At 35.6% G+C, this 10,568-nt stretch overlaps 1 protein-coding gene across 1 annotated transcript; it reads right to left on the bottom strand.

Annotated features, from left to right (window-relative positions):
* Positions 1–5,043: 5,043 nt before the first annotated feature.
* LOC145719626 (amelotin-like) lies at positions 5,044–10,237 on the bottom strand (the record flags this gene model as incomplete). Its single annotated transcript, XM_081811158.1, has 4 exons — positions 5,044–5,324; positions 6,004–6,268; positions 8,805–8,831; positions 10,126–10,237. Coding segments are annotated over 4 exons (415 nt in total), but the record flags the coding sequence as incomplete, so codon positions are not given.
* Positions 10,238–10,568: the final 331 nt, after the last annotated feature.

Here is a 10,568-nt window from a genome sequence, read left to right as displayed (position 1 = left end):
AGCAGCAATGTCCGTAATAGCCAAACTGTGGAAAGAGCCTAGATGCCCTTCAACAGATGAATGGATAAAGAAGATGTGGTCCATATATACAATGGAATATTACTCAGCCGTCAGAAAGGATGAATACCTAACTTTTACATCAACATGGATGGGACTGGAGGAGATTATGCTAAGTGAAATAATTCAAGCAGAGAAAGTCAATTATCATATGGTTTCACTTATTTGTGGAACATAAGGAATAGCATGGAGGACATTAGAAGGAAGGGAAAAATGGGAAGGGGGGAATTGGAGGGAGAGATGAACCATGAGAGACTATGGACTCTGAGAAACAAACAGTGTTTTTGAGGGGAGGGGGAGGGGGGAGGGGGAATGGGTGAGCCCAGTGATGGGTATTAAGGAGGGCATGTACTGCATGGAGCACTGGGTATTATACGAAAACAATGGATCGTGGATCAACACATCAAAAACTAATGATGTATTGTATGGTGACTAACATAACACAATAAAATTAAAAAAAAAGAAAATTTAAATTAAATTTAATTAATTAATTAATTTTTTTCGAGTAAAGCGGTAGAAGTTTATTAAGTGAAGATACAGAAAAAGCTCTCAAGAGTGAGAGTAGTCCTGACAGCGTTGCCCGAAAATTTTAATTTTATTGAAAATTCAACTTACTGGTTTTTCTCTCATATAGACCTTTTGGTGTTGTATCTAAAAAATCATCACCATACCCAAGGTCACCTAGATTTTCTGCTGTTATATTCTGGGAATTTTATAGTTTTGCCTTTTATATTTAGGTATATGAGCCATTTTGAGTTAACTTTTGTGAAAGTTGTAAGGTCAGTGTCTAAATTCTTTTTTTTTTCCCTGCATATGGATATCTTTGTTGTTCCAGCCCCATTTGTTGAAAAGATCATCCTTATTTACTTCTGACTTTTTTTTTTGCCTTTTATATGACAATGATTTTTTTTTTTTAAAGATTTTATTTATTTATTTGACAGAGAGAGACACAGTGAGAGAGGGAACACAAGCAGGGGGAGTGGGAGAGGGAGAAGCAGGCTTCCCGCCGAGTAGGGAGCCCAATGCGGGGCTCAATCCCAGGACCCTGGGATCATGACCTGAGCCGAAGGCAGACGCTTAATGACTGAGCCACCCAGGAGCCCCTATATGACAATGATTTTATAGTATCTTTTTTTTTATAGAGAGAATAGAAAGATGATTTGGTCTTTCCTCTAGCATTATTGATTAAATTTTATTTTTGGAAATTTAAAAAAGTTTCTTTCAACTTTATAACTTATTATGCAAACCCAAGTTCAAATGCCATCCCCACCAAATGCTAGCTCTTCTGTGACCTTGGACATGTGACTTATACCAATGGGAGTTCTACTTTTAAAACCTGTGGCTCTTTCCTTAAATCTAAACTTGCACTGTCCAATATGCTAGCCACTCACCACATGTGGTAATGAGCACTTGAAATGTAACTAGTTTAAACTGAGATGTAAATGGAAATACTCATCTGATTATAAAAATTTAGAACCCCCAAAAGAATCTAAAGCAGATAATTAATTTTTTATATTTCATGTATGTCAAATTATAATATTTATATACATAGCATTAAATAAAATGTATTATCAAAATTAATTTCACCTACTTCTTTTTACTCCTTTCATGTGGCTACTAGAAAATTTAAAATTACATAATATGGCTCATGTTGTAGTTCTTTCGGATGGTATTTCTTTAGACTTTGGTATCCATTATCATGTCAAGAGTAAATCAGAATTCAGTTTTCTAAAAATATTTTGTACTTTCCACATAGAATGTCGTCAGTATATATTATTTCCCCCTTCTTTGTGCTCTAAGAAGAATTTGTCACCTAGAACAAGGTAGATATTATTATGACATTTTGCCTTTTATTATGACATTAATAGGATTAATGTAAAAATAACACAAAATACAGGGGAAGGAAGGGCAAAGAGCATGTCTAGATCTGGGTAGAGGTGGGAGGCAGAGATGGATTTCTGATGGAGGTAACGAAGCTTAAGTTTAAGCTTTAGTGCTCTTCCCTTTGAATGGGTTTCTTCCAAGGCCCTAAGAGGATGTTCGTAATGTGTTTACAGGGTCTTACATTTTGTAGCTCTTGAAATAGCAAGATATTTTAACCACAACCAGTGAAAACATTTGACTCTCTCCACCTTGACTTTCCTTTCATCTTACTCCATCTTGTGTCAAATGGCATTAGGGTGATCACAGGCAATTTTGGGATCTGATTTGAGGACACTTTGATTTTGGGTTTAGTAGGGTATATTTATGTGGTTTGTGAATAATGAAGTTGCTCTTGTTTCATTTCAGAAATGGCTCTTGAGACTACTCCTACACCCCCCCCAGTGACTCCACCCACCAAATGTTGAGATACCAAAGTGAAAGGCAAGAGTTGGTATTGAAATATGAACTTGTCTTGTGGTGCTTGGAAGCAGATATATGTGGTAATGGGAGAGGAAAAAGCTCTATATAATGTTTAAAGCCAGAAACTGGTCTGTGGAAAATTCTACCAATCAGAGAGTAAAGTTACAAGCAGAGGTTTCAGTTTTCATTGGTGCCTTGTTTAGAGGCAAGATCTCTTCTGCCAGAAATATGTTTGATATTGCAGTGAATACAATTATACATTTACTATAGTTTGTTTCTTTTTTTGGTGGGAATTGAATGAAATTGACTGTATCATAATTACTTTGTAGAGCACAGACTATAACAGTACAATGAGAACGAGAAGGCCTGTCTGTGAAGTCACACACATGTGACAGATCACCATGTACTTTCAATATATTTCCAGGGAGAAGATTTAAAAAAAATGGATGTGACATTGCTCAAAATTGTTCTCAAAGTGTGGTGAGGATTTTTGGGGGTCCCTGATATCATTTTGGTACATCAGTGGGTTAAACTACTCTTATAATAATATAAAGATCATATGTTGTCTTTTCATTCTCATTTCTCAAGAGTACACAGTGGAATTTTCCAGCAGCTACACATGTGATATTGTGACAGGTACAGATTGAATGCAGAAGCAGATATGAGAAACCTATCTTTTATTAAGTCAGACATGAGAGATATTTCAAAGATAAATCCATTCTTCTTGCTAAATTTTGTTAATTAAATTAAGCATTCTCATTAAATTTTATAAAACAATATTTTTATGTAAAAATGTTATTTGTATCTACATGTAATTATTTATTATTGATACCTTTAAATGAATGAATAACTAAACATTTTAATTTTTTATTCTTAATTTCTATCATCAAAAATATTTTCAATGATTAATACCTGATAATTCCATTAGGTCCTCATTTAATTTTGTTGAAAGCTAAGAACGAGAAACTACTGAGTTGCAAAAGGTTATTTTCATTCTCAACACCAACACCAATATTTGAAATTCTTCATTTGTTTTGTGTCTTGGAGGTTTTCTATGACTGAGCAATTTTCCACCGTGAGCTCTGTGGTAAGTGAGACATGGGCCTTGTTTTGGTAATGTTGGAAAAGAGGCTCATAAGGAAAGAAGGAGAGAAGGAAGAGGAGACATGTTCTTGGGCAGGGTCAGTCTTTGGAAAGTGGGTTAGTGTTGGAAAGGTTAGGTTTGGAAAGTACACATGTGGTGATTAAGAATGGAGATTGTGTCCTCAAAACCATCTGTTTACCTGTAGTTCTTGGAAAGTCTTCAGGTTCCCTCAGGAGTAGCATGCTCCAGAAAGACACCTGGTCTAGATGGTTTAGTTGGTAATCATACACCTAACCTAATAATTAAAACACACCGAGGAAGGGTGGGACTGGAAGGACAGGTAGTTTCAGTTGGTTGGAATGTTACTGAAAGTCAATAAAATGACTTTCTATAGTGGTGCGGAGTTTGCAGAGCACTTTCAAGCACTATCTACTTTGATAATTGTGTTAACCTATGGGGCATTTATAACAGGGCTTTTTGCTCCATTTTATAGATGAGAAAAATGAGGCTCAGAGAGAATTTTTTTTCATAAACGATCATCTGGGAAATTTCATTATTTTTAAAGATTTTATTTATTTATTTGTCAGAGAGAGAGAGCACAAGCAGGGGAGAGGCAGAAGGAGAGGGAGAAGCAGGCTCCCCGCTGAGCAGGGAGCCCGACATGGGGCTTGATCCCAGGGCCCTGGGAACATGACCTGAGCCGAAGGCAGACGTTTAACTGACTGAGCCATCCAGGCGCCCCTAGGAAATCTTTTGATAGCACTTTCAATTAGTATCACTTGAGACTAATGGAGAAATATTTTTGGAAAATTGAATTCTGATTTACTCTCATTTGGCCATGAAAACCTTGACAATTCATAAGGGTGTTATTCAGATTCTGCAAATCTGAAACACTGTGGCTAACAGATGTTTAACCATTAGGAAATCTTTAACTACCTGAAAAACTTAACATGGAATATATTTTGTGGGTGTATATTTGGATTTGTTCCATACTAATGGGGCTGAATCAAATATAGTGAGGAATGTTATTAAACCTATCTACGTCTTTCCTTGGTGGGAGTTCTACTAGAGTTTGTGTCCGTACCTTCTACTCCCCCCTCCCCCCAACTCTGAATGAACTGCAATTGTCTGAGCGATAAATTTAAATCAGATTAAATTCTTTTTAGACATGTGGAGCAAGAGAATCACCTCTGGTGATTATTTCATATCATTTCTCACTTTTAGATATACCTAGATTAAGCGTTACATGCCCAAATCACTAATTCTGTATATGAGCAACCTGAGGACAGGCAGTATGATTTATAATCCTTTGTTTCCACTTTGTATTTTAGATGTGCTTATAGAAAATTAAAGTTGTGGCTCTTATGGGAGAGAGTGGGTAATTAGTTGGTTGTGAGGAAATAGGAAATTATCCTTTTATTGCTGAATATCCACTTCATGACTGCAGTTCTCCCTACTCCAAAGCAAGTCCTCCATCAGCATGATTTAAGTGTCCCAAGGGAATGTAGTTTCTGAAAGGGTCCACCGTTCTATGCCCAGAAGAAGAGAAAGGGTCAGTTTCAAAATACGTTTAATATGTATATCTTCCAGGTCCATGGTGGCATAGGGCTACATTTCAAAGGCAAATTTATCCATTTAATTATTTTTTTCAGAAGTCATTATTCTCTAGGAAGAGTATGTTTTCTGAAATTTCAAGAACGTTAGGTAAACTAAGAGATTCTTCTGATACTCTCTAGTGTGTCTTCATCTATTCCATGATATGATCAGTGAAGAAGATTCGCATGTATCACCACATCTGTGGTGCCTTAGTTGAAAAAATTTGAAACAGCTTACTGAATTCCTGGAAGAAAATAAAACATTTTTAAGAAGTAGGTAAAAGGCATATTGGATTTAAACATTTTTACTTGAGATCAAATTTCTTTTCTAGGAGCAAGAGTATCAATATCAAATCATTCTTTTATTTCCAAGGACATTTGATTCTAGACATCCCTGCATGTTAAATGATTATCTCTGCATTTTGGTGCTTAAAGAGTTTAGTTTTGCAACATTTCTTAAGTCCCATCTCAAGAGAATGGCACGCGTGCTCACCTACGTGCTAACTCCCATCTATGACTAGTGGCTGCAACAGTATGTTAAGAAGGTTTTGTGGCTCATCCATGATCAGTGAGTGGATAAGAGTATGATGATTGATTAATTGTGTCTGCTGTGGGCCTGTATCTGTTTGGGGGTCAGAGGATGATGAGGAAGGGAGCACACAGTCTGTTCTCAAAGACTTCCAGATCCAACCTAGATAGAAAATATGTTATGCCAGCAATTAAATGTCCCATTTCTGGGTTGATATGGTAGGATTGGTGGCCTAGTAAAAATAGTCCCTCACATTGCAGGAATCAATTGTGAGTGTTAGGTAAAGGGGATCCCTGATTTTATTAGGATCTGTATTGGTCAAGGCAAGATAAAGAACTCTGTTTCCACTCTGCAGATGACTTTCCTGAGGCATTTTCCTGGCTCAGAGAATTTACCATTTGGAGGCCCAGTGGAGGTTTCCTGGGTGGTGTGCATGCCCCTTTGGATGCCTGCAGGGGCGGTCACACCAAAGTCATCGTCTGTGTCGCTGGGAGTTGGGGAGAAGCCCTCTGGAGTTCCCTGGATGGCAGGATTCACTCCTGCTTGCCCCGCAGGAAGGATTCCATTCCGGGCATCTGGATTAGCTGGACTGGGGGGCAGGATGGCTCCTGGGAACAGTGGCTGAAAAAGGAGGCCTGTGAAGATTTGGGGGGCCACCGGCTGGAAGGAGGAAAGGAAAAGGCAAACAAAGTCAAAAGGACACATTTGAATGCTGGTCAACCAGCCTCTCCTCCTTTGAGGGCAACAAGTTGGGGCAGGAATGGCAGGATGGAAAGGGCAGAGTCAGAGAAAATAATAAAGACTGGGCATTCCTCAGAAGAAATGCCTCCCTCTCCTGAGCAAACCTGATGCTAGTTTCATGACTACAATTCGATGCTGTATTTTATTTCCCTCAAAGAGGGTAAGTCACAATCATGGGAGAAGGAATAACAAATAATTTGTTCATCTTAGGTGTATTTGGAGGTAGAACTAAGGCAGGAAATCCATACAATTATGCTGGGCTATCTCTCTGCTATTTACCTAAATTATAGTCTCTCATTTGCCCAGAATTTTTAAAAGTAATTAAAGAGACTAAAAATTAATAGAAAAATTAGTCAATCAACCCTCATCTCATGATTTGCATCTCTTCAAGTTTCTTTTTATTTATTTATTTTTGAAGGCATTGGAATATTCAGTCAGAAATACTTCCCTCGTCAATTCAGCAACTTGTATATTCCTTGAGGTTACTCAATGAACTCCTCTGTGTAGGTCTGTCAATGATTTGCATACTGGAAATAAATGTTGTTGCTGGCTACATTTATTTTTTTTTCCTGGAAAAAATTACTGTAAGAAGTTCCTCTTAAGAAGAAATAAGTATAAACTGGATTTGGAGAAAGTTCAGTCAGGGACTTGTTCTCTGAAACCCCTCAGTTCTCATGATGTTGACATAGAATAAAAAGGGTTGAGGGCTCATAATTAAGATACAGGTCAGTTTCCTTGAGCATAGTTCCTAATTGTTAGTTTGTATAAAACCTCCTGAGAAGTTTGTTTAAAATTCCCAGGCTCCACTGTTAGAGAGATTCTGATTGAGCTGATCTAGGGCAGGATCCAGAAATCTGCATTTTTTTAATCAGCACCCTGAGTTGTCTTGATTTGGTGATCCAAGACTGAAGTTTGGGAAACACTGTCTTAGATTTACCAGGTACTAAAGCCAGAAGTAGACTTATGCCAGAAGAGAGACAGGAGTGGAATACAGATGTTTTCAAGCAAGGGGTCATGGTATTCATAGATTTGAAATAAAAAGGTGGTAATGCCCATCATTAAAAAATAAGACACAAAGAATAGACTGTAAATTACCAAATTCATTCTGTACAGGGTAAATACTATTTCATGAAGTGTGTGTGTGTGTGTGTGTGTGTTAGCTGCATGAAAAATACAGCTGTTACTTAAAAAAAGTTTGAAAACCACTGGTATAGCAGATAGAAAAATGACTTTCGATCTGAATCTACTATTTCTTGACCTTGGGGCCTAACTAGCTTAAGTTCTCTGAGCCTCAGTTTCGTTATCTGTAAAGCTGGGTTAAAAATCTGTGCTTTGTGATGGATACTAAGGAGGGCACGTGATGTGATGAGCACTGGGTATTATACGCAACTAATGAATCATTGAACACTACATCAAAAACTAATGATGTACTATACAGTGGCTAACTGAACATAATAAAAAAATAAAAAAGCCATCATTAAAGAGGAAAAAAATATTTGTTTTGCTTAAAAAAAAAATCTGTGCTTTGTGATGTGCCTGACAGACTCAGTCCATAGAGCATGCAACTCTTGATCTTGGAGTCATGAGTTCAAGCCCCACGTTGGGCATAGTTTACTTAAAAGAAAATCTGTAGTTTGTAACTTGATGAGGATTAAGGGCAATGTATGTAAAAGATCTGCCAAGGTGCCTGTTACACAAAATTGTCTTAATAACTGGTAGATGTGGGTGTTCATGTACTATTGTTGCAAAACAGCCCCATTGATTTTATTTGTGAACAATCTAGTGAATCTCTACTTTTTTCATAATAGAAAGATTTAAAAGAAAACCTGTCTTCCCAGTTATTGCCTCGACTCTTAACTTCAGCGTCATGTTTAGATACCACATTAATTCAAGTCAGTGTTTCCTAAAAGTGACTTATGGGGCAATTTATAGAAGTGTCTAATAATGGTAAGATGAATTTTATTTAGGTTCAGCCCTCTAGTTATTCATGTGTACAGGGAAGAGTCCATGCATCATTATAAGATGCTAGAAAAATAACATATTTTCCTATAAAAATAAAAAATTTAAGCCAAGAAAATTAATCTTTCCTGCAATAAATACCAGTATGTATATTATTCTACATTGCATGCTTTTTAATAATTTATAATCCTAGATTTTAATCATATAAAGTTTAAAAATATGCATTGAATTTCTGGATAGAACTGAATCTAATATCAGTATATGGAAAAAAAAAGCTAAGTAAAATTAATGGAAAAGTAGCTGGAGAAGAAGAGTGAAATCCTCAGCTAGACAAAGGTATCTTGATGCAAGGCTCTATAAAAAATGTTCAGTTTACAGTAGTATGCACCAGGTTTAGGGGTTGTGGTCAAGAGAGATTGTGTGGAGACAGAAAGCAGGACTGTGATAGCAGTGAGAAGAATTTGAAATGCTAGTAATTATTATTATTTTTTTTTACCAATTCCTCTGAACTAAGGATAGCACCCTAAAAGGAAAATAATAACACATTATTAGACAAATTTTAATATATTTGAGACAAAATATATATAACATAATTTAAAAACTTAAAATACTTGAAAAATTTGTAAAGAGGGGATTTTAAATTTTTGACAATATTTTAACTGCCTTTATGACTTGTTTCACATAACTTAAGTCAGCATGTGATATTGGACTGCTAATACCTAATATCTGAGCGATGTGAAGTCTTCTGCATTTTAAAAGTTATACATTTTTCTATTATTAAGTAATACATGCACATTGGAGGAAACTTGGAAAATGCAGAAAGCAACAAAGGAAAAAAAATAACATCCCATCGTACAGTTTGATGGATTTTCTTCCAGATGTTTTTCACACATTTCTTTTTTACATAATGGAAGCTATTCCTATAATTTATATAAGTCATTTATATAATTTGGGTCTTACTTTTTTTTTTAATATTACAATCATTTAAACTTACTAGTGACAAATACAAGTAAATGTACGTTTGGAATGGTTACAAAGTATTTGCTTTTACATTGCACCATCTATTCAATCTTATTTTCCTTTTGTTTAAATTTAAGTTGCACCCGATTTTTTTTCTCTACCTCAAATATTATTATTTTGAGGAATATATTTGTAAATAGACCTTTGCTGTATTTCAGATTATTTCACTGGGATGTGTTCCCAGCTGTGGAATTAAGAATTGATACAAACTTTATATCTCATTCTGCTTCAGAAGTAAAAGCTACTACCTGATGCATGTCATATATGATCTTGACCCTTGGTAATTTTATCAATGATCTCAAGTATTACCTTTCACAAAGGCAAATAGGGAGAGAGGAAAGTGTTTGTGTCATTTTTAGGGAAAAGATACATAGTTAAATAAATTTGAGATTAAAAAAGAAATCCCCCAAATCATTAATCATTAGATCAGTCCCATTAACTTATTTTTTTCTTAGCTGTATGCTTTAAAGAATTGACTGGTTCACCCTTGATATTTACTAACTGTGTGATTGTAACTGAATAACTGTATCTCCAATTACTCGTCTTCAAATTATAAATAAAAATATTATCATCAAAGGTTGCTTTGAATACTGAGATAGTATATAACAAATAATAAAATACCTAGAACAGTGCCTGGTGCATAGTAAATGCTCAATAAGGGCCAGCTCATAATTATCAGTGTTCATACAGTGCAAAGTAAATAGGAAACTTGGCAACTATCTGGTAAATTGAAGCAGGATGACATATTTCACACTATGATGATTTAAAATAAAAATCACATTACAAAATAATCTTACATGGGCTCCAAGGTATGCTACAATAACTGGTAACATCTGAAAAAGAGTGAAAAATTCAATTAAAATATATTCAAAGGTAAGTTCTAGCAGATGATACAAATACTGAGATTTTCTTAAAAGTACACAATATTCATTGAAGAAGTATTTGTTACCAATGTATCAGCTATAGTCATAGATAGAAACCCATAAAGTTGCTTGGGATTTGGAACTCACCCAATTTGTAAAAAGCGTATTTAGACCCAGAGAGATTTAGAAACTTTAGTCCAAGGCAACACATTCAGGAGGTAGAAGTTACTGAATAGGATGGACAAAAAATAATTTTGGTCTCAAGCTACCTCCAACCTGAAAGTTATTACACGTAATAGTAATAGTAAAATGCATGTTTCTTTTATATGGCATCTCAGAAGACACATTAAAGATGGATTTTTAAAATACAAAGATTT

The sequence above is a fragment of the Leptonychotes weddellii genome, unplaced genomic scaffold (genome assembly GCF_054177405.1).
Source record: "Leptonychotes weddellii isolate Sample4059 unplaced genomic scaffold, ASM5417740v2 HiC_scaffold_5927, whole genome shotgun sequence".
Classification (NCBI taxonomy): Eukaryota; Metazoa; Chordata; class Mammalia; order Carnivora; family Phocidae; genus Leptonychotes; species Leptonychotes weddellii.
The sequence above is the reverse complement of the archived record's forward strand: the minus strand, read 5'-3'. Positions and strand labels throughout refer to the sequence as shown.